General features: G+C 43.3%; 1 protein-coding gene across 1 annotated transcript; it reads right to left on the reverse strand.

Moving 5' to 3' along the window:
• Window positions 1–21: 21 nt before the first annotated feature.
• LOC115607913 (putative neutral ceramidase C) lies at window positions 22–23,199 on the reverse strand. The gene is made up of 21 exons (XM_030485749.1): window positions 23,164–23,199; window positions 21,313–21,449; window positions 19,421–19,500; window positions 18,862–19,011; window positions 18,101–18,277; window positions 17,613–17,740; window positions 16,883–16,960; window positions 15,716–15,836; window positions 14,170–14,295; window positions 13,694–13,780; window positions 11,664–11,768; window positions 11,458–11,539; window positions 10,890–11,005; window positions 8,639–8,733; window positions 7,962–8,001; window positions 7,087–7,182; window positions 6,121–6,216; window positions 5,326–5,475; window positions 4,488–4,547; window positions 3,694–3,782; window positions 22–425 (listed from the first exon to the last, which is right to left on the reverse strand). The coding sequence occupies exons 2-21, from the start codon at window positions 21,437–21,439 to the stop codon at window positions 236–238; spliced, it is 2,193 nt and encodes a 730-aa protein (XP_030341609.1). The 5' UTR covers window positions 21,440–21,449; window positions 23,164–23,199; the 3' UTR covers window positions 22–235.
• Between the last annotated feature and the right edge of the window lie 69 nt (window positions 23,200–23,268).

Genomic DNA, 23,268 nt, shown 5'->3' on the forward strand with positions numbered 1-23,268 from the left:
ATAAGAATCAACTGCAACAAGATCAGGCCAGGACGTGAACTGCTTGAGTGAGAATATGTTGAACTTGTGAGACTGAATTGCAGGTAAAAGTCAAAACCTTGCAGGAAGTCAAGCTTTGCACAGCAAAGGATGACTAGCAGCACTTGAGGGACAGCAATGATGTATAGACTCATGCATGCCACAAAAAACCTCCCAGGCATGCACTGAGAACAATTCCTTCAATGAAAAAGATCACCTACAGAGTTGTGATTTCAAACGCTGAAGATGTGCCTTCAAATGGAATAGAGATAGCGAGACTGTTAGACAATCTTTTCTTGTAGTGCCCAAAGTAGCGTATCCTATAGATGCCTGGCTCTGTGCCATGAGGGATGTGCCATTCAATAGTCACATTGCTCAGACCAAGTAATCCTTTGGTCCAGTAAAACCTAGCAGACAAAACAAAAACTGCAATCAGCAAGAAAATCTACTTTTCATTTATTTTAATATCCCAAGAGCTAAGTGGAATGAGGTGGATGCACTCAGCTTAAACATATTTTAAAAACTTCTTTTAACTTTTCCTCAGATATTTAGGCTGTCAGAGCAGCAACCAACAAACCAACACAAAACCTGGCAGGGCTGAAAAATAACTAAGAAACATGGAAGAACAAGCCAGTGGTCCTTTTTGCAGATGAAGAATATCACTACCAATGTGTTCTTACATTCCCAACTCCATATTATAACCCCATACAACATTACCTCTGTCAGCAATATCCATCAGCTTAGTCTTCCCTGTGCAGAGGCAATGCTGAACTAAGAGGATGAGTATTTATTGAAGATCACAAGCAAAATCTATTGTAATTGAGCTTAGGGCTTCTGGCACACAGTTCTGCATCAAACTCCCCTTTTCCTTTGCAGACTCCTTGTGACAACCATATCTGCTCAATCTCAAAACTCTACAGACAGCCACACATCATCTGGGGGTAACGAATTTTTCAGCTAGCCATGATGGAGCACTTCTTGGGGGGATGAAGAAGATTAACCTGCTCTTCTTTCGATAATGCAAATTAGCGGCATATCCCTAATTTGGGGATATATCCCTAATTGTATCGGGGCTTGACATGAGAATTATCAAGTCCTACTGAGACATCACCTCCATTTTACGGCTTTAAGTAAAAGAAGCAGATGAACAAAATATGTTGATTCATTGGCAATGGTAGTGAAAAGTTTCCCCATACCACTCTTACTGAGAAGATTGAAATAAATATTTACAGACATGACTGGGTGAAAACCAGTGAGTGATGGGGGAAATTTTTTTTGGTAAACAGAGATCATAGGCCAACACAGGGCCCAAGTATCCGCCTGGTTTCTGTTGTCCAAAGTTTTAGCTGTAGATTGCACTGGCTTGAGACAAAGACAGTGTTATCTTGGGAGATGACAGTAAGGTGACAGCACAAGGCCTCAAGTGGTGGGGGATCTCCATCCTTGGGGACTACCCCAACTTGCCTGGACATGACCCCAAGCAATTTGCTATAGCTGTGACGTTGGCCCTGCTTGGAGGTGGGTTGGACCAGAGGTATGCAGACTGAGCCTGGCTGTAATGCTGTGACCTAAAAATGCTGCTGTGATAGATCTATGCCATCACCTAGCCTCCTCCCCATCCTGCCTTTCAGTCTCAGTGAACCAGGACCACCTCTCTGGGACTCAGAAACTGGAACTTAGCTCAGACACCCCTTGGGAATAGGCTTCTCACAGATGAACTCACAGGGATTTAACCGTATCTTAATCTCTATTGGCTGTTTGCTAAAGGCAGGTCCAGGCAAATTCCTGCCTGTAGCTCAGCCTCTCATTCTAAACAGTCCCGAGAAAGCAATTACTGCCCCCATGGCAGATGCAGGGTGATGCCAAACACTTCCCTACTGCAAACACCAAGACAGCATCCAGCAAAAGGTCAAGTCTTCACTGAGTTTGTCCCTGCTGCAATAGCGAGCCCAGGACAAAGGACAGATAGCAGCTATCTCCTTCCCTGAAAGCTGCACCTCGTTTAAGTAAACCTCCATATCTTTTGATATCTGAAAATACACATTTTACAAATGCAGCTATAAGCTATTTAACACCTTGCAACACTAAGCTAACAAATAATGTGTTCCCTTGTGCTACTCCCCTATTGCAATATTCAGTAGTATCAAACATTATTTTTTGCTGTACTATAACCCCAGTGTACTCTACTGATATCTAGTAAAAGTATTTGATTCCTCCTGGGCCCATCACCTTAATTACTGACATGTCAAAGTTAACACACTGACACTGTAAAAAGTGACTTGTTTTCATCTTAACAGAAATGTTTCCCCTTTCTTGTGGTGTTTGGTACTTTCCTGGGGCACCAGGAAAGAGAATACTACTGTCCGCATTGGTTTGCCTTCTGGCCAGCCCCTTTAAGCAGGAAAAGGCCAAACAGCTCCTCTTCCTTATCAGCAGGAGTGTTTAAGGACCATTCAGAGATCCAAAGTCTGACTTCCTCAGGAGGGAAAGATGTCTAGATTCCTCTCTTTCCAGCATCATGGCACTACATTCTTCAAGTTCTGCGCTTTTATATGTTTTTCATTTTCTTGAGTGACATCTTACTAAACATTTTCAGTGTTCCTGGCCAAGATTTTGGGAAACCTGTTGGGTTTATTGAAGAGTAGGGAAGAAGGCAGGGCTACATATATGGGTGATAAAATGCAATCTTTTCCTTTACTCAAGTAGAGGACTTGACTGGAAAGTTTGACATCAGTGAGAGTGACAAGATGACAGAGCACAAGTGTTAAACAGAGGGCAAGTACTTAGAAAAACAGAGACGCAAGTGCAGATAGGAATATACCTCCCATGCTGGGACAGCCAGAGTCCTGGCTACCAGATTAGGTTTAGAAAACAGCTGGTTGCAAGTGGGCAAAGAGAACTATGCCCTATAAATGCCCATCATAAATCCAGAGAAATACTTTCCTGATAAAACCAAGCTGTCAGGAATGTTGTCCCTCTGACTTCAGATGCTGTGTTTTTGCGCTGAGACATTACAAAAGACCCCAAAAGGGACGTTTTTCAGGGTCCTATTTCTTACAGATAGGTTGCAAAAGAAGGTGGGAAAATGCCTGGTTTTGTTCAAAAGGAGTAACTTGAAATTGAATGGTTTGACAGAAAATGTCTTTGGTATTCCTATTTCGTGTGCTGACTTCTGGTGTAGCTCTGAAATGTGACAGCAGCTTTGCTGCTTAGTGGGTATTTTTCCTTAAGACTGACATCTCTAACCTTAACTTTGCTTTCTTGCAAACTTTTTTAACATTGTTGACTATTTCTAGTCAGGAAAGCTGGCCAGTTTTTTCCTATGAAAACCTACTGTGGTGAACCTCTCATATTTTCTATTTGGTATGTTATTTATCAGCACAGTAAGGCAGATTAATGGATATAAGCTTATGAACCTTCTGCAGTTCTTGCACTTCCTTCTACGTTTTCCAAACTTATAAGCCTTCATTGCAGAAGCTAGACCTATGGGGAATAACGATTATTGTGGTCTTGACAAGTTAGCCACCCAAATATAGACCAATATGTCTCCAGAGAGAACCATCTGCAGGGGCAAGACCAACCTACAGTTGGGAGCTCTGAAAGGAAGCCTTTCAGGCTAAATGTGAATTACCCTGTGAAGACTGTGGAAGTGTGAAATCTGGTCAGGGTACCCACCTCGTGTCCCAGGAGGCATCATTCTGTACCACATGCCAGCTGTCCGAAGTGCTGGTGTACCTCTCCACCGTCAGGAAGTTGTGTTCAGTCTCAAATAAAAATAACAGAGTTAGGGAGACACTGAAGATACAGGCATGTCCCTGCTTTTATGTGTCACTCTAAATTGGAGAAGGGAGTATGCTTCTGTGTGCTTTACTGGAAAATGCAGTAATTACTAGCAAAAACTGCTTATATTTCACTGCCACAGCACAAATTTAAGCTAATAAATAACACAAAGAATGAGTAAAAAGCTTGATCATTACAAAGAGAATGGAGAGGCGAGGTTCTTTCTATCAATGTCTATGCAGGATGAGTGATAGGACAAATTAAGTACTTCTCTATTTTTCTTTGTTTTATTAAAATAGTGCACTGGGCTGATAGGATGGAGACTAGAGACCATGCTTGCTATGACTGGATGGCACTGGATACTAACCGAGAAAGAGTGTTTGGCCTAACGCATGACACGAGTGCCTTCGACTCCAATAGTATGAAGAGATCATGAATGGCCCATATCTGCCCAAATTAAGGACTTTGCTCCAAAAGCATTTTGGTGGTGTGAATTCCCAAAGCACACTCTAAAGGGAGAAACTAGCTTCTTCTGAACTCCCACCAAGGGAAAAAAGAACTGGATGCACAAAATTTTACTCCTTCTGAAACCTGAATGTCACAGATTAAAACGCATCAGGCAGAGGCAGTAACTAAATATTCACTAATACCAAACATCCCCAGTTCCAGCACTGTTGTGTGATACTTACCGCATTCTCTGCAGAGTTCCTGGGATTTGCACCTACAAAAGTTACTTCAGCAACTTCTGTCTGGGGGGGAAATTGAGATTTATATTAAATACTGAGCAGCACATTGCACAACTTTTGAAGATGCCATATGAATTTTTTAGTGGTTTGATTGGTTGTTTTTGTTTGTTTTTCTTTTTGTTTAAAATTATTTAGAATTTCACTTGTTGCAATAGCAAGGGACAATTTATATTGTGAACTGGTATTCTGTGCCTTGCCATTTCACTTGTCCTTCTTGCTGGATAAACACCATAGCACATAAGATTTCTGTGTAAAAGGAGCAGGGAAATACGAGAGATATTAAGAATGCCTCCCTGCTTTCTTCCTACCTTGCTGCTGGAGACAGCAATGAGATGAAAGTTCTTGCTCTGAACTCCTTATCTAAACTTTGAGCATTTAAAACTGAAGCCTTTCTGACATTTTTATTTCATTAACATTCCATGCTAGAGACATCAAAGGTGACCTGATTCCTGCTTGTAAAGAAATCACTGTACAATATTTTCCTATTTAATCATCAACTGTTATTTTATTTTGAAGCAGAAGGGGAAAACTTACTCATGTTTAATAAAGAGCTTTTATTTTCCCCTTAATTCGCCCATTTTAATCACATTCAGTACAATGGCATTGGCATGAAAATGTCCTGCATCTGCCTTTTCAACTATGCTCACTAAGAAAGAACAATGAGGCCTTTTTGGTTTGAGAGCACCACCACCCTTTAGAAAACACAGACTTTTTCAGATAAGGAGTAAGAATTTAAAGTTGATTTCCTAAACAAGTTTTAGCAAATCCTGGAAGCTCTCACCGGTTGATACTGTTGTCTCACTTCTTGTAGCACGTCCCCAAATGTCTTATTCACTGGCTCGAGATCAGCAATGAGAAGAGGCACCAAGGTAAGATTAGTAATATTGAAAAATGGGGGCTCTGGACCACGTGACAAATTCTGAACTGTATTCTGAAAGAGGGAAGATGTGCTCATTATACATAGATGTATACAGCCAGTATCTCCCTGACGACTCGTATCACTGCTGTGTCTCTTTAACCAAGTCCTTGCTTAGACAGATAGATTTTTAAAACAAGGGCAATAAAGCGAGCATAAAAACAAATAAGAGGATTTTTATCTGTGCTCTGCATGCAGCAGCAATCCTCACAGGACACCCACTGTCCTGTTTCTGAGGTCCCCCAAACCCATCCACCAGAATATCCCATGACTTCAAAAGGCAGTGCCCACCCACCAGTCCTGCATATTCACATGGTCACAGGTACAATGGTAACAAACACTGACCATGTACAGCAGAAATGTAGCAGACTTTTTCCTCTTAGCAGAAAAGCATCAACTTCAGACCATGTTGAAAGGTTGGAGGTACCAATTTCCTCAACTTTGAATGGAAAAAACCCCCAAACAAACCAGGAATTCTCAAGTGGTATGAGACCCCCACTACAGGAATTATTTTCATACCACATGAGAATTTCTCAAAGCCACTTATGAGAAAAGAGAGAATGGCAATCATGCAACCCCACTGAGGAACAATATAGCCATCACCATTTACAGGATTTGTATGTCTCTAGCAGCATGTGGCATAAAGGAAATATTGATTACCATAGCAATAGACCTGGCAAGTTCTCTGTACAGTTGAATATAAGCAGAAAGGGTGTGTGGTCCATAAATAGTCGATGCAGCCTCATATCGTTGAACCTATCAAAGGATAAATTTGAAACAGGACAGTTTGAAGGACTCCTGAGCAGTTGATATAGCTCATCCTACTATACCAAGATCAGATCAGCACTATACCTGCAGGGGTTTATTTACTCCCTTACTGCTAGGAAGACATCCCAGCAATTTGCCTAAGTACTTCTGCTGCAATTTAAGATTACTCTTCATTCTCTAATCCATTGGAAACAGGTAAGACCAGTTGTCACTCTTCCCAATTATCACAGCTTTTTTACTCTTTTAAAGGTTTATGATGTAGGTTGTCTCCTCTCCAACTTTTTGGGTTGGACAACCCCAGTTCTTTCAACTTCCCCTCCCAGTTTAAGGTTTCTAAACCCAAGGATTCCATTCAATGGTCTACATATTCCTCAAAGCCCAGTAGCTACCAGTCCTTGTGGAGACCCTTAAAACTGGGTCTTGCAAGCTATATTGTTGTTATCTTTTCCACAGCAACATGGCAATGCAATTCATGTTCTTACAATCCTACAGCTCAAAATCTTTCTTCCAGCAATTTTGCCACATTATGAAGATAATGTCTAATTCCTCCAAGCCATCAGGAGATTACTAAACCAGACCTGAACTCACCAGAGCTCCCTTCAGTACATCTGACCACTTCCACGTTAAAAGCATCCATACATACTCTCTAGCTATGGTCAGGAAACTATATTGGCCCTTGAATCACAACATCTAGGCCAGAATAAACAAGGAGGTCTCGAGATTTCTGCTACAGATACTTCAGCTTTTTGTGGCAAAGAAAAACTACTCTAAACATACATAATTTCACAGAAATTATCATCCCATATAGCCAAAGCTGAACTCAGTTAAACAGGTTCCATCTGCAATTTTAACATTTACCTGGTATTCTTCATAGGTGGTAATGTAATGAGTGTAGACATTACACAGACCTGCAATTACGACATCCATTCCTGGTGCACCATGGGAATCAAATTCCTAAGAAAGGAAATAAATCACTTATCGTGTAACAACTGCTTAATGCACAATTATATTGTTATTGTAGTTGCTGTTGTTACTGTTATTCACCAGGACAGAATACAAAGTTACAGTGCGGAAGGGGCTGGGTGTTCAGGAATGTAACCCTAGAAGTGCAATTTGCCTTTATTAACATCTCATATTCATTTCCCAGAGGAAAAGATGAGAAATAACCTCAGAATCCAGTAAATTTGATAAATTTAGGGGTTTTCTTGAAGCTGATGTCTGTATACTCCTAAAAAAATGGTGGTATAACTATGTGAGTCAGCCTTACATAGTCAGTTGTGAGCCAGTTGTGGAGATAGCTTCTGAGATTAAGATGGTATTCAGGCTGGAGCTGAGACTAGGATGTATCAATCAGGAAAATGGAAAAAATACATTTGCTGGTTTTCCCCAATTGTTCTCATGTTGCAAAATCCTGGTAGGGATTAAGTAGCTAAGCCCCTCCCTACCAGAGAAACAACTCCTGCTAGCATCAGTTATGCCTGGATCCCAGTTGAATTAGCTTGTGTTGGCTTAATGGATTGAAACTCAATCGGTTTGCTTCATTTGGGGAGAATATTCATTTCTCCTGCATGTCAGTAAACACGTGCAAAACGTGTCTCAGGCAATTGTGAGAAGGAAGCATCTGTGAGACATGAGCCCAGCTGCAAGGAGACAAGGGAGAAAACAGAAGGATCAAGAATCATGAAGTTCCAGATATGCTGAGCTCTGGAGAAACATCTTTCTCAGCAACTTACTCTTTCAACAGCTTCCCGTAGCCTGCGTCCAGACATGGTCCTAGGGTCATTAAAGGAGCAATGTCAGTCTCAGAAATGCAAGCAGCTAAAGCAGGAATTGCTGGTTGGACATACAACACACCACCAGAAATTCATATAGCACTTGTAGTGCTGCTCTGCATCCCTTAAGGCAGTGAGCTCAATCAAAACACCTCAAAACACTTCACATACATCACCAAAGACAAGGTGAGGCTGAAGGCACTCAGGGCAAGGTGGGGTATTAAAAAAAGGTGCTAGAAATAAATCATTATCCTATCCAGGTTTTCACCATTATGGTGTTTGTGGCATGACAGCCCCCAACCCCAAAAAAACCAAACCAAACAAGTTCCTTTTGTTTCATTAAAACAGTATTTTGCAATGAACAGTGAAAATTATTTAGGAAGCTTGTTTGCACCTCACTCATTTCCATGGCTAGTTTACAGAATGCAGAAGAAAATGGGAAACCCCAGGTAATCAGAGGAGACAGTATACAAAAAAGTATATGCAGTGGACACGAGCGTAGTGCCTGCACAGCTATCATATATGGGGACAACTTTTAGACTACACCTTCTTTCTACTTGCATGCAGAAGTATCACAGGTAGTTTGAATGAAATGCTGCTGGCTGCAACACATAGAACAAAACCAAAGAAACACATACGTGAATTCTCCGGGAACAGCAATGATTGCCAGTGATCCAATGGCAACAATTTGAACATCCACGATGTCAGGGTGCCATGGGTGAGGCCAAGTCATCTGAGGTAAAATAAAAAAGTGGATATCACTATCGCAGGATAGTAGCAAAAAAAGATAGTAGAAGTGTTTTCCTTCCTACAGTCATAAATCAGGCAAATAGGTTTACTTTGTAGACAGGCACATGAGAAAGTGTTTTACCTCCACATGTACAGCAAGTTGTCCGAGCATAACAGACAGAGAAGACATGTAAATACTATGCATAAGGCAGGAAAAATAGAAAGGTGTTACCAGAGTGGCAGCTTAAAGCAAAGTGGATAAATAAGTCCAGAGTAGCACCTAGAAACCCCTCACGCGCACAGGAAAAGGGTGGTATTAGAATCAATAAGGTTGATCATCTGACCAGGAGAGCAAAACTGAATGAGTGAAATCAGGGAGTCTGATGGTGGTGGGAAATGAGAGTCACTTTTTCATTAGCTGAGCAAATGCTCAGGGAACCCTCAACCTAGCCCTAATTTCAAACTGTAGCAGGGACCACACTGTACTTGGACTCAGCAGCATTGCAGCAGCCAAAACACACACTACAGCAGCATTTCATCTTAAAAATAAACAAAGCAAAAAAAAAAAAAAAAAAAAAAAAAAAAAAAAAAAATTAAAAAAAATAATTAAGAAGCCTTGTAAAAACAAATCAAGAACAACAAGAGCTTGAGGGTGGCATGGCTCCAGCAAATGAAATGCAAAATCCCACTCCAGAATGCCAAAATGATTTTTGAGGAGCTATTTACTAGGGGAAAACCTAAATGAAAAATCCTTGTGAAGCATATCAGATCCAGGAGGCCTGCCACAGCATCCATAAAAGGATGTTCAAAAGGTGGTAAAGTTGTAAGAATAAAGTGTAATTTACTCTCAGTAGCACCATCCTGAATGAAGGTGGTGGGGTGGGAGGAGGCTTTGCACTTGGACCTGTTTTTATAAGAGGTGAGGTGAAGAGCTGATGGAACACAAAGTGATGCTAGGAAAGCTTTTAAAGAGACTGATGAAAAGGAATAACAATGAATTGCCTCATCCAGATGGCATTCCCTAAGTGCTCTAAAGGACCTTGGATATGATCCATCTCTACTACAGTGCATTTCCCTTAATGACAAGGGAACAGCAGGTAGAAAATTGAGCATCAATATTCTTTTGGAGTTTTAAGTAGGATTTTGGGAAACTTCAGTAAGAACTTGACAGAGCAGCCTCAAGAATGGGGATGGGCTGGGACCAACAGGGCAGCAGCTCTGCAGAGGCTGGTCCTAAAAATAGCCCTTCCCTGTGTGAGTGGGGCATCCCTGTGACGAGGACCCAAGCAGTGGAGGATCTCCATCTTGCTGACTGCCCCTACGCTTCTGGACATGGCCCTAAGCAACCTCCTGTAGCTGCAGTATTGATCCTGCTGGAAGAGGGGCTGTGCTGAAGAATCTCACCCCATGGTACTTCCAGACTGAGCACGGTATGGTTTTACCCATGGATGAGTAAGTCTGGCATCAGTTGACGTGATAGCTTACAGAACTATCAGACACTTGCATAGACATGGCAGAAAAGCAGAGAAGTCAACAGGACATTTCAAGAGGAACTCAAAGCCTGGTAGAAACCTTTGAAGACAACACTGAGAAGGTGGGTAAGTTGAAGTCCCCAGAGTTTCCAAAAGGCACCATGACAGAAAGAAAGGTCTTTTTGTGGATAAAGGTAGGAAAACAATGGTAGGATGGAAGAAAAATCCACCCAGAGCTATTAAGGTCTGAGCACCAGCAGAGGATGTCCTGAAGCCAGAATGCTGGGAGGCAATGCAGAGCTCCACCACTGTTGGTTCTCCCTGACATCAAGCATTTTCCCTGTGCATCCTGCTCAGGGCTGTTTCACAGACAGAGAATTAGGCCAGGGTGGCTCTTCAGTTGGGGTTTTTGACCCTTACGAGAGCAGAGAGTCTAGTCCCTCCTCTTGGGGTATATGGAAAAGATGGTCTGCAAGAGGAAAACTTCCACCTCTCACACTGATGCAAAGTAATGACAACACTTTTTCTTGCTTTATATTTTCATGTCTTCAGAGCCCATGCAGGGCTCTCTCTCTCCTTGTTCTTCACCATACGGATTGGCACAGACACTATCTGTAGCACCCTAACAAAGGCTAGCCCAGAGAAGCAATCACTGCGCTTCCCAGGGCACACACCAGTGCATCCTTACCTCTCCAGTGCTAAGGAGGATTGGCTTGGGTTTGTGGCAGGCTTTTGTTTCATTGGATGGCTCTCCCAGCAGCTGGTCCCGGATTTCATCCCAAAATGGGTCCCCTTCTATTGAACCTTGAGGGGGAAATATCTTTTTAACTCTGTTCCTTCAGCTTCCCCAGCAGCTATTGGACAGAAAACTCATTTATTACTCCCTTTCTGCTTATGTGGGATAGGATATTGCTCAGTGGATTCTGACTATCTCCCATTTCTGGGGTAGTTTTAAAAGCTTTAACCCAGCTGAGCTCCACCTTAGCAGCCTTTGGGTAATGAGAACAAATGGGAAAGATTGCCCCAAAGCCAAGTCTTTCTTCTCCCAACTTTCGCCAGAAGCTTTCTGATAAACACAGACAAACTTGCAAGGGGGCTGTGAGATCACACCTTCCTAAAATTCATCCCTTCAGAGACTGTGGCTCAACCAGCCGTTAATGTTCTTAAATGACTCTGGGGGGTTGAAGGTATCTGGGGGTGTGCCCTTCTCTTCCCCATTTGCACACAGCCATATTGACATCTGCTGTCTAAATTACCTTGTGTGAAGTTAAAAGCACCTACTCCATCAATAGTCCCTGCAGCAAAGCTGTATCCTAAGGCCGGTTTACATGTTTTAACCTTAATCAGAAAGTGAAAAAAAAAGAGATTTTTAAACCAGTCCCCCTCAGTGTGCAAGTCCTGCTGTGAGAATATAACATTTCTTCCTTCCTTACGCCTGTGTCCCAGGAGCTCCTGCTCTTACCGTGTGTGTGGCATTGAGCTCCACTGAGACATCACTCATGTTCACCCACTGGTGAGCTGAGCTGAGGGGTCCTGTGATCTCCTGGGAAGCTTTTTCATACAGCTCCTAAGGGGTACACAGGTGAAAATCTTTTAGGAAGAAGAAATCAGGAATCCAGCTCTTCTGAGATTCAGCTATATGAATTATTTCTTCATTCTGTTGACACAGTAGCCTCTTCCAGGTGTTAAAGTGAGAGCGTATTTCTCGAGCTCCTCTTTTTCTACCACTCCATTTCTACAACATGCATGCTTGAGTCCTGCAAGCTCTCCCTGTCTTAAGTAACACAGGTAAGACACTCTGTGGTCAGCAGTTTTCTGTGTGCCTTTATTTTACAGCAAAAACATGCACCTGTTCTATGAGAATGCCAACTTCTTTTTCCTAGTTGCAACCTTTTGGCATTTCTCACATCTTAGACCAACTAGAAGAAATGTTTTCTATGAGAAAGATGCACCTTGTTGCATTCATTGCTTTGAAACACATGGACTTTACCATGCATTTGCTATACAGCTGACAGTTAAGTCATTCAGCCCTTCAGTGAATGGTTTTCTGGCACACATGCCTGGAGTTGGTACATAGAAGTGTTGCCAGAAGTTATGCAGGTTTAGTAACATTCCTGTAACTGCAGGAAGGAATAGCGGACACAGCCTTTGAAGGCCAAGAGTCTGCAATGTTAAAAACAACCGCAGTGTTTTCCCTCACCGTTTGACACACGTGCCAGGCCACTCTGACTGAGACAATCTTTCACTTGCAAGTCACGATCAGCCTGGAGTGACTTCAGAGCAAGCATCTGAAATGGCAATTAAAAGCAAACCGCCACCATCAAGCCTTCTGCTCTTACTGCTCTCACTCCTCTTCTGGACCTGTTCCAGTTCCTACAAGCTGCTATCCCTGAAACGGTGCCCAAAAATGTCCTCTTGCTGACCACTCCCAAATTACACAAAGCCACAGGAGGGGAACTGGTAAATTCAAGTGACTTTTGAGCCCAAGGACACAAGGTGATGTAACAGAGACCATAGGGTGGAGGACACCAGCTGAATAATGCAAAGTCAAGCAGGGCAAGATGAGTATCTTTCATGGATGTTTAAGCTGGCACATTTTAACTCACATTTGCATTAGTTTGGGAGGGTGATGCCAAAGCTGTCCAACAACTGGTATGTGGTGGTGTTTCTAAGCTCTTCTAGGAGTCTTCAATACCAGTGATTTTTCCCACAATGACATCTCCAAGATGCATGCATGGAAGGGGAAGATTGTAAGGGGCAACATCCACATTACATACCAGTGAGGAATATTAAAAGCCAAAACCAATATTTTCAAATCAAAACACCTGCAATGATGCATCTAAAAAGAAGTGTGTGCTTTCTGGGTAATCAGGAAACTTTTCGTTAAGCATATAAATACAGACTTCAGAGTAATTTAAATCATAGAATAGTTTGGCTTGGAAGGGACCTTCAAAGGTCATCTAGTCCACTCCTCTGCAATGGGCAGGGACATCTTCAACTAGAGCAGGTTGCCCAGAACCACATCCAGCCTGGCCACAAATGTCCTCAGGGATAGTGCATCCACCACCTCTCTGAGCAACCTGTTCCTGTATTCTATTACCCTCACTGTAAAAAATTTCTTCCTCATCTCCGGCCTGAATGCCCCCTCTTCTGCTTTAAAACCACTACCCCTTGTCCTATCACAACAAGCCCTGCAAAAAAGTCTTTCCCCGTCTTTCTTATTAGCCACTTTTAAGTACTGAAAGGCTGCAATAAGATACCCCTGAAATCTTCTCTTCTTCGGACTGAACAACCCCAACTTTCTCAGCCTTTCCGCATACAAGAGGTGCTCCATTCCTCTGATCATTTCTGTGCCCCTCCTCTGGATCCTCTCCAACAGCTCCATATCTTTACCACAATTCGCAAAAAAAGGTGCAAGAAAGTTGCTTAAATGAAAATGCATTCGTGTAATAACAGCATTCATGTATACTTGTAAAGTAAAATATCACTTACCTTTGCTTTTGAGTAGATATTTTGCCCTATAATTCTTGTACTGTCAAACATGTCATTACCAGGACCCACGGCCATGCACATTTTTGCCTGTTAAGAAATTCGTTTAAATGCTGGTGATCAGTTAACATGGAGAATATGTGGCACTGCAAAGTGGATGAATTCACAAGTGATTGTCATACTGTGGGAACTAACTGCTTCTTGTTAGGCATCTCAAATCTGGGCACTGGGTTACTACCCTAACGTTCACAGCAAGAACAATTTAGGTTTGGGCTGAATGACCAGAAAACAGGGTGAATGAAGACAAAACATAGCAAGTTCCTGAAAGAGGTATCAAGAGTAGTCCAAAAAAGAAAAGTGACCTTTTTTCTTATGTCATCTTTCTGCACAGTGGTCCACCACATGGCTCTGTATTTGCTGTCCCATCCCAAGTTTTGTCCTTATCAGAAGGTAATGTAGATCAGGTAAGACATACTTACCCCCCCCACGGGACAGGTGCTCTCTGGGTTATCGCACGAATCCCCCGTGTTTATGCAGAATGGGCCTTTGGTGTTGGGTGACACATCTCCCAAGTTGGAGGATGCAAAGGCAGCAACAAAAGAGCCCTGCCAAAACCAGACATGGTCAGGTGGATTTTAGTGCCTTACTGTGATTGGAAATCTCTCCTGCAGCTTTCCGTGCTGTCCAGGCTGGCATTACAGCCAGTTGATAAGCATGCGATGCTGGTAAATATTTCTGAAGTGACTGGGAGAATTGAAACGGGAATTTAGGAGTGTCCTAAGGGTTAAGGACAGAAAGAGCAAGGGAGAATAGGACACACAGGATGCCATTTCAGAGAGTATCTGCTTTGGTATTCTTCATCCACCTCTTCCTTCCCAGTGGCAGCTCCCCCCCACTCTATGTCCCCAGTGTCTCATGTTACTGATCAGATGTAAATGGATCATTGTAGCACTTTGCACAGGATTTTTTTTTTCTGCCAGGCTTCACCATCACTGATTATATGGTGAGAGCTATTGGATCTGACTGCAGGAGTTCATGTCAAGCAGTACTCATTAGAAGCAAGGCTGGTTAAACACTGAGTGTCAGCTGAATCCAGCTCTCACAGATAATCTAGTTTTTTCCCCCAGTTATAGAGAGGAGATGCATCAACAGAAAATATTTTGGTATTATGAACAGCTCTTAAGCCATTTTCTAGTGAGACTGCTGGGCACAGTGTGTAACTGTGAAGTAAATATTGAATCCTGCAAATACTTCTTAGCTTTGCATAAATGTCAACTTGCACTGACTTGCACCCATAACTATGCACTAGAGTTGAGTATTGTTACAAACTTTTAGACAATCCACTATAAAAAGAAACATGTGCAAGGAGGAATTAGGTAGACTTCCTTTAGTTTCCCTCTTTGGTATGAACTACACCAGAGTATTAAAGTAGGATTTGGGCAACAATTTCAAGGTACATGCTGGAAACACACACAGGACACCCTCTTAATCAACTCATACTCAAAGTATCTGTGAGACGGGTCCCTGTCCATATTTACATTTCAGGGGAAATAATGTTTTTTAAAGGAGCTGTGCTTGCACTCTGAGAATGGCATATCTTTCAGATAAAAGAAAATCAGAAGGCCGAACTGGCTGGAAGCCAAAAGAAGGAAGTGGGGCTGACCACACACTTGATGCAACGCCACAGCTGCAATATATGGATCCCTTTGGACAAAGTATCCCACACATGTCTTTCTAGTATTTCCAATATTTAAATCAAAATAAATTTACTTTATTCCTAAAGTCTAAATAAATGCCACTGATTACTAGTTGGGAAAGACAAGAGTACACCTTGCAATTTATCTTCTCTAGAGGAAGTAAATAAATCAAACTGTTCAACTTTTTCCTCATTCTTCTGTGTTTACCCAGCTGTCCTATTTCACTGTTTGAAGGAACCTGCTTTGGCCCCTAGAAAGCACCAACCATCCCTTTCCTGCGGTGACATTTTTCTCCCCATTATTTTCAGTAGTCTGAAAACGCTCCCACCTCTCCAGGAAGCATCCCCTTGTTCTTCTCCTGTTCAAACAAGTAAGATGCATAGCCCATGTTGTCGCTGTTCACAAGGCGGTTTGTGTTGTTCATGCTGACCGGGTGTACAGCAAACCAGCTGAACAGGAGTCAAAAGACACACATAGGAAATGCATTGTTCAATCTACATGTAGGCAATTGACTTGTTTAATCTATGTATTTCAAATTGACTTATGGGGATTTTCTTTGGGTCAATACAAACACAGACTGTTGGTACCTAGGGATGGATTAACAAGGGCAGAGTTATTCCCATCCTCTCTCTTCCTGACCAGGAGGGCTCATGGATATGATGGTCCAGGTCTTGAGGCCAGGAATTTGGCACCATAACTAGCAGGGCCACCAAGAGCTATTTGAGACCTGAACTGACTTTTTTCTGAGTCCAGAAAATTATATTTTGGAGAGATTTTTATTTTCTTGCTTCAAAGAAACAAGGAGGACTCACTGACGTAAAAAAAGGAAAAAAGGAAAAGTCATTCTTACAAAAAAGAAACCCCTCCTCTTCCTCTTCACATAGTCAGATTTTTGCTTGTGACTTCTAAACGAGGAAAACGCAGTTATGACTTTGTTACTGCACGTTACTTCATCTGCCTGGCCTTGAGCTCTGAACTTCACGCGGCTGAACACTGCCCTGCAGATCTGTTGATAGGACGGGCACCATAAATGCTGCCTGCGGGAATGGCACACTTCCCATGGAACATAGGGTGTTCAAGACCATAACCAAAAGAAGAGGAGCCCAAAGGATCCTGTTGATGCTGGAGCTGGGATCTATTTGGAGGGGCATAGCAAGACCACCAGAGTGGGTATTTCTGCACCCCTACAAGGGAAGACCAGCTGTGATCATCTTCCCCAGAAGCCTTTGGGTCATGCTAAGACATGTGCCCAGCTGTAGGTGGACCGGGTGCTGCTGTACCTTCCAGAGTAGATCAGGGACGCTGACCTGGTTTATTGCATTCATGGACTCTCACTTACTCTTCCCTCAGAGCTCTTCTGGTGACTAACTGGGAGCAATGCTCTATGGGCAGGGGTCAGTGTTGGGAAAGAAAGCTTGTACAGAAAGATAGCACCAGTACAGAACTGTGGTTTATGAGGATTTGCAGAAAAACATGTTACTTCAGTGGCCTGTACCTGATAAGGCCTAGCTCCTGTTCATTCTCATCTACCATCTTCAGCATCACCATTTCTTTATCTGTGTTGGATGAATACCTGGATGAAAATGAAGTGGGAAAATCTCATTAGCACCAGAGCTCTAGTCACGCTCTGCACTGTTCAGACACATTAAATTTCCACCAGGTTGAACAAGGAAATGAAGAGGTTATTACAGATATTATCAGAACACAGTGAGACTTTAGAGGAGTATCTGAGAACAGCTGTGAAGGGAAAAGTTAAGGTTGTTGCTGACCTCAGGCACTGCTTCTCCAGGGGATGAAGAGGGGAGCTCTCTCTGGATACCCATTCATGCACCAAGGATGAGACTTTAATACCATCTGACTCAAGTGCTAACTTCTATGAAAGACTACTCTCTTAAAAAAAAAAAACCAAACAAACCAAACCCCCCCAAAAAACCCCAAAACCAAAACAAAAAACAAAAACAAAGCATAAAGTCACGACTTTGACCAACACCTCACATGCTTGGAGGGGGCAACCAGAACTTTCAAGTCCAATCTTGCAACTAATTTTTGGGGACGCATCCAAAAGCCCAGGATGGCAACAGTGTCATTGAGCCACAGTCTTGGCTCCACATTTTCAACCACCCCATAAATGACCAGAAACACCATCTGTGACATGACTGGGTCACAGTCCCAACCAAAGGGTCCTCTTCAGAGCTCTCTTTCTCTCCCGCTTGAGGAGCTTTTACCTGCTTCGTTCGGATGCTGGATTCTCAAGATAGGAGAAAGGGCTTCGGTTGATCTGGCTGTTTTCTACAGTGCCTCTGTTTATAAAAAGCCTTCCTCTCTTCATGTTCTGATGTGCTATATCAATGCTCTGAAAAGCAGAAAGACAGGGAATATTAGCCATGCACGTAAGGCATATGTGAGCCCTGTCCCACAACCCTTGCTTAGGAATTTGGGGCACCTTTTGTTAAGTAGTCTAAAATCCTAGAAAATTATTAAAACATTGAGAAGCCACCCACAACTGACTCTTTCTAAAAGACTTCAAAGCTTCTGGTTTTTGATCTGATTTCACTGGTAAGCATAAACCCACCTTGAACTATGTTTTAAGACTGCAATATTCGGAAGTGCTACCATAAACACCACAGCAAGATGTCCAGTATCACAAACATATCTCCCCCCACCTTTTCTGCATTTATGGGGCTCTCATGTCAACAGACTGGAAGACACTGACCTTTACGATGCCATTCACAATAGCATTGAGGGACGGCTTGATTAGCCCTTTGCTAGTGATCCAGAAGAGGGTGTACTGGAAGTAGCCACCAGGACCCGAGTGCGTGTGGGTGCCACTGAGGATGACGTTGTCATGTCGGTACAGCTCACCATACTTGCTCTTCAATTGCCTGAGCACCTAAGAGGATGGAGATGGTTCTTAAAAAAAATTTTTCACACCCAAAGGCAATGGAGATTTGTATCAGCCCTTGCAGAAAAACCAGACATTCATCTTCCTCCTTGCTCATCTTTTTCTGCCTGATACTCCCATACTGGTAGATTACAGCTTGACTTGGCAAGAGCCTTAAAATAATAAAATCTTGTAAGCGGAGACCTCTGTGACCAACTTGCAATGAAGCCCAGATTATCCAACGGGTCCCCATTTCTCCAGCATCTTCCTCCCTTCTCTGTGGTGCTGGAGATCCAGCATTACACAGGCACCATGTCAATGTGTTCATGATTCAACTGTATCTGTGATTTTTTTTCCTCTAAGAAAAACATTGTCAAGGTTCATTTGATTCCCCAGCAAAGTCATTTGCTGAAGAATAAACAGCTCTTCTTCAGCAGAGACACAACGTTTCTTCAAGATCGTACTGTAAGGAGATACCAAAGCAAATGGCCAATGTGCTGCCATGCTTGGCATTATTTAGCAATGACTACAACCCTAATGCTAATACTAGTGACAACCTAAACTGTGCCAGTCACTTATTTCCAGCCACATACCTCCAGCCTCACTCTCTGAGACACCATTCCTATGTCAGCGCTGACAAACACTACTCGTCTGGAGTCATAAAGTTCTGCCACGATGAAGGCTCGGCTGTAGAGGCGCATGAGAAGCCCACCACCCACCTGGTCCTGCTTGGCATATCCCATCTGGAAGGGAAGAGCTCCATCAAGTCCACATAGCCAAAATATCGAGCAATGTATTCATTTGCATGTATTTTTCTATGTAGATTTGCCAGAGGGTGAGAGGACTCATACAACATGTGAACACTCAGAGCGGCAACCATCTTGCCCTGTGATTGCAAGAATCATTGAATCATAGAATGGGTCAGGTTGGAAGGAATCTTAAAGGTCATCTAGTTCCAACCCTTCCTGCCATGAGCAGGGACACCTTCAGCTAGACCAGGTTGGTCAAAGTCTCAAAGAAATTTCGCCTAATGTTTGAAGACAACAACCATTTGGCAAGTCAGAGCCTCTAAACCAGAAGTCCTGCAAAAAATATTCAGAGATGATGAAAAACAGTATTTTGCCAACCCCATGTTCAATTCCCCCAACTTACCAGAGGAATTTCTGCCACAGGTCCTGTGCAGTCAGCTCTACCTACACCCAGTAAGTAGTTGGCTTTTACTTTGCTGGAATCTATTATAAGAAGAAATAGTAGATTAGTGGACACATGAGCAAGAAGAACTGGGGACAGAAGAGAACCCAGCCTTTTTAAAGAGATTGCATGCCTGAAACCTGCTTGACATCCCCAGAGGCCTCAGCAGGCCTGGGGATGAGGGGATCCAGATGATACTGTCTGCTTGGGTTTCCAATGGTCTGTCAACATGGTCAAAGTGTGCTGAGGCTGGTAAAGCATTCAGGGTGGTAAGAGTGGGCATGAAGAATTGCAGAGGAAGCTCGCAAGACAGGGTCACTGGACTGTGTAAAATGGGTTGTGATTCACAGCGAGGGGGAAACAAGCCCAGCTTCACTGATTAAGCTCTCCAAGCCTACCACGATCATGCAGGAAACAGATCTGAGTGTGTAAAAGCCATTTTCATGCAAAAATATTCAGCTCAGAAGCAGTGAGAAAAATAGGATGGACTGTCAGAGCTACTGGGAAAGGATTAGAGAAGAAAGAGGGGCACATTCATATGTCACCCTGCTGTCGCCAACACGTCACATGTCCAGCACTGGTGCTCTGGTCTCAAAAAAATCCCAGCAGAGCCAGTAGAAGCTTGCAGAAGGAAAAAGCAGCTCTGGACAATGACCTCCAGGCAAGTGGTGAGGAAAAGGACTCCTGAATGAGATCATATCTCATCCCAGCCATGAAGGTGCAGAAGTTCTTCTACAGAACAGGCAAAGCGCCTAGGCAAACTCATGGAAGAAAAGCCATTGAGGGTTATTAAATTAAAAATAAACATTAAAAAAATTATGTGTGTCTCAGAAAATCCCAGAGCCACAAATCACTGGAGGCTGAGATAACACTGTGGGAAAATATTTCTATGTGCTTGATCTATTCTCACAGCCTTCCCTAGCCAGCTGCTGCTGCTCAAGGCAGGGCATCAGAATAAGGGGACACTCGATCTTCCCAGTCTGGTCTTTTCTAGGCTGTCGTTTAAACCAGAGAAGTGAAACACACTGGCCACAGACTGACTCCAGGATGTTTTTTCATTAAAATGACATGAGTGAACTGGGCTACCCATTAGAACTACTGTTCTGCCTTCTCCAAGAGTTATGACAAAGAGAAGAATTGCTTCTGCTAAACTCTTCGGTATTACAACCTAACAACATGAAGAAAGTGTGAACTACATCCAATTTGAGACAAAAATCTAGAAACTGGAAGGTCCCATTGCTGACAATGGGCATCACCTTTAGGTGATCCCCCACCCAAGGCAGGGGAGAAGCCTGGCTCTGGGAAAGGGTTCCTCTCCTATGGAAACACCTAAAGTTTTTAAATTTTTTCTTTCCCATGAGATTTTTTCTCTCCAGGGGACAAGCATGGGGTGCACTAGAAGTGAATTGAAAGAGTTAACTTCGGGCAGTTCCTGACACCCACCTGCCCCATGCCTGGTGATGGGGTTGGAGGCATAAATGGGCTACAATGGGATTGCAACAGCTGTGAAACCCTTTGGTGTAGTGTCAGGAGCGAGGGGGTCCTGGGACCCCTCACCAGCAAAGAGAGGCAACAGAGGTTTTCTGGATCCCTGGAGCCAACCTCACCCACCAACCCTGAGGCTGCGCACCTACACCCTGAGTGGTGTTCGCATTGGGTTTGACAACAAGGTTGCCACAGAGGACAGCAACAGCACTGTGTCGTAGCTGAGTGAGAAGACCACATGCAAAGAAGACTATTAAGGCTTGGCTGTGGCCCAGTGATCCTCTACCTGTACCCCTTTAATTTAAATTACTGCACTGGACACACACTTGAGCAGGGTGCGATGGCAGGACTGAAATATCTAAACTTGCCGTTCTTCTCTTTGGCTAGAAAGTGTAGGACGAGAAGCACCATGGTCACCACTGTCATCAACACCAGGCAAACAATGAGGATCACCTCCAGGCGGGAGAAGCAGCACTTGGACCTCTCCCGACACATGGTGGGGGCACTGTGAAAGCAGAAACGAGTTAGTGGGGAAGGCAGACAGGACAGACCAGATGTTGGGCACTTCCCACTCAGAGCAGCACATTGCATGCTCAGGGAGCTGGTGATAGCTTGTGTCCCCCATCCCAGTGTCATAGCAGGCAGCAGCAGTGATAAGGATGGGAAGTGGAGATTTATTTTTCAATCTGCTTAAGACTGCAAAAATATCTCTCTTATGAGCAGTGACCACTCCCTGTCATGGGGCCTGATAGGACAGGGTGAGCGGCTGAATTACCAATCCCACATTTCCCAGGACACTTCACTCTCTCTTTTGAAGAAGACTTGTAAATAAACCCCACAGTCTTCCACCAGATCCTACATTCACTGAGTGGCCAAGGGAGATGCTGTGGCCTGAAGCCCCACAGCTTTTCTACTGATTGTGTGCTCAGAGCACATCAGAAAACAATATTGTTATCATAATAAAGGTCAATTTAGAAAACTCAGCACGAAAAAAGCACACCCCATTGCATGTCCAAGTGCAGTTCTCTCCTGCCTAGAAAAAGCAGTGGTTGTGACAGCTTTCCAAAATAAGGCCCTATGTATAGATGCCAGCTTTCTTCATCACATAAAGAGAGCTCTTTGGATTTGCTTTTTGAATATTGTTCTTCCTCCTTGAACAGAGGTTTATTTTGGGTTAAAGATTAACAAGAAACATTATTCAAAACATGGCTGTGGTAAAATATGCTATTTCCCTCTCTGTCAAAAGTTCTGGTGACCTCTGATTTGTCCTGCTCTGGCAACCAAGACTCACATCAAGGGCTTCAGTCTTGCCTGGTGGGAAGTGGCACTTGTAGTAAAGACGTGTCTTTTGCCCTTCCTGTAAGCATCTGTACAAGGTAGAAATAAGCCTTTAAAATAGCTTTGGACATTTCCATGTGTACTTAGATATGTTAGTAGATAAAACTTATTGCAGATCCCATTTCTTTGCCTGTGACTGAACCACATATCTGCCCCAAAAGACTGGTTCCTTGTTTAGAGCGGGTCAGGGGTCTCCGTCCTTGGGGCTACCCCTGACTCACTTGGAAATGACCCCAAGAAGTCTGCTGCAGCTGCGGCATTGGCCCCGCTGGAGCCCAGCTGTCATGGGAAGGGAGATAGGTGAGGATGGACATGTAATTAGAAAGGGAAGAGTGAGGCAGAGCCTCTAATTTTCTTGGAGGTAACATTTGCCTTATGGTGAGTCTGGAATGTGGCTTGCTAAAGCTCATGCCTGCAGACTATTCTCTGAAGGTGATATGCCCCGGAAACAGCAAACCTGCAGAAAATAACTGCTGAAATAAGCATTTATGGGCTTGGAAAGGCTGCAACACGAAACATCACCAGAGAGCTGAGTGGTCACCCAGGCTTGCAATAGGTGACGTTCCTTATCAGCTGCTTTTGCCATGGTAACCAACAACAGTCATGATCATTGCTGAATTTCACCAAGCAAATATTCTAGTGGCAACAAATCTAACATTACAGGTTTCCTTCCTCCCCTTTTTACCCCTGAAGCATGGCATTGGCAGCTGCAAAGCACCACAACCTGTCCAGAAAACCAATATTACAGCACCAGCCTAAAACACATCTGCACAATACACTATTATGGTTTTCTTTTCCCAACTGATTAAAATGCCGAAGGAATACTAGCATAAGCAAACACGAGTCCTATGAAATCTGAGTGAAATCTCATGCAAACTTACCTGAGATTCCTCTTGCGTCCCACTGTCTAGAGGAACGTCTCCCAGCTCGAGACCTGTTTCAAACTGAAAAGTGCAGCTTGAAAATTATTGCTGTTATAGCCCTGT

Source organism: Strigops habroptila, chromosome 5 (assembly GCF_004027225.2).
Source record: "Strigops habroptila isolate Jane chromosome 5, bStrHab1.2.pri, whole genome shotgun sequence".
Lineage (NCBI taxonomy): Eukaryota > Metazoa > Chordata > Aves > Psittaciformes > Psittacidae > Strigops > Strigops habroptila.

Bases quoted from the DNA above. Each gene is read 5' to 3' on its own strand.
- LOC115607913 (XM_030485749.1), bottom strand. From the start codon at position 21,439: ATGTGTCGGGAGAGGTCCAAGTGCTGCTTCTCCCGCCTGGAGGTGATC. The intron at 17,741-18,100 runs GTCAGTGTCTTC...TCTGCTTTTCAG, and splicing joins TTGTGAATGGCATCGTAAAG to AGCATTGATATAGCACATCA. The intron at 6,217-7,086 runs GTAAATGTTAAA...ATCCTTTGATAG, and splicing joins CCACCTATGAAGAATACCAG to GTTCAACGATATGAGGCTGC.